Source organism: Penaeus monodon, chromosome 27, assembly GCF_015228065.2.
Source record: "Penaeus monodon isolate SGIC_2016 chromosome 27, NSTDA_Pmon_1, whole genome shotgun sequence".
NCBI lineage: Eukaryota > Metazoa > Arthropoda > Malacostraca > Decapoda > Penaeidae > Penaeus > Penaeus monodon.
In genome coordinates, this window is record NC_051412.1 from 25,331,036 (window position 1) to 25,331,967 (window position 932).

The following is a 932-nucleotide window of genomic DNA, read 5'->3' on the forward strand; positions in this document are numbered from 1 at the left end:
TGTTATAACCAACAGTTTTGCATATAATTAAAATACAGCCACGCACAAATACACAGTGCAGCATCTGCCTTTTTCCACGTTTTTATGCTGTCTTAAAGGGCGCTCCCTAAATTACGTTCTTTCTTGTAGTTGTTTTTGTTGCTGTTATAATAAAAATAATTTTGGAATTGTTTCTAGATTACTTAGAATAAATTCAGAGCAGATAGAAGTAAATCTTCCTGAATTACTCCGAAGCACCTTTGGAAACTTAAAATACGTGTGTATACTGCTTATATACAGTTGCATTTATTTTATAGATTACTATACGCTGACGGAGGAAGGGACAAGGGAAGAATGTACAAGGGCATGTTTAAAACAGGGGCGACACCTGGCTACGATCACGACCCAAGAGGACCTGGATAAATTCATGGCGTTCTGGCCGTCTGCAGGTAATAAAAATGTCTTTGGCCATTTACAGTTTATAAGACGAGTTGTTAAAATGTATATATCTCTACATTTTGTTGTCTATAATTGTTAAAGAGTTTGCCTTAGGGTATAATGATATCTCCCTCAGAGTCTTTGCCGTTGATCTAAACATATACGCGCTTCAGGTGCCTCGTCTTTTCTCGTAATTCATCCTCGCCCCCATCATTCCAGGTGGCGGCGAGATCCATCTATCGCTAATACATTCGTTTGCAATGGCAAGATGGAAACTATACAACGTCCCGTTTTCGTCTTCAGAGCTCGGCCAACTTTTCCTCCCTTTCAGCTTGAACGGATCCACCGCTCTGTATGCAGCTTTTGACACCACGACGAAGGCCATCACTCACTTTCTTCGCTGGTCAGCTGGCGAAGCGCTGGCCGGCACGGGCGTCCACTGCATGAACGAAGAGTGTAAGTCGATCAGTACGCCAAGGCAGGGGCATGGAACGGAAAAGAGTTAGGAAATGACC

At 42.6% G+C, this 932-nt stretch overlaps 1 protein-coding gene across 1 annotated transcript in view; it reads left to right on the plus strand.

The window, feature by feature from the left end:
- The window catches only part of LOC119590464, a gene marked incomplete in the record, with an annotated part of 14,502 nt that overhangs the window by 10,749 nt on the left and 2,821 nt on the right, over window positions 1–932 (plus strand). The window contains 2 exon segments of the mRNA XM_037939121.1: window positions 297–428; window positions 637–873. Coding sequence (XP_037795049.1) covers window positions 297–428; window positions 637–873 — 369 coding nt within the window.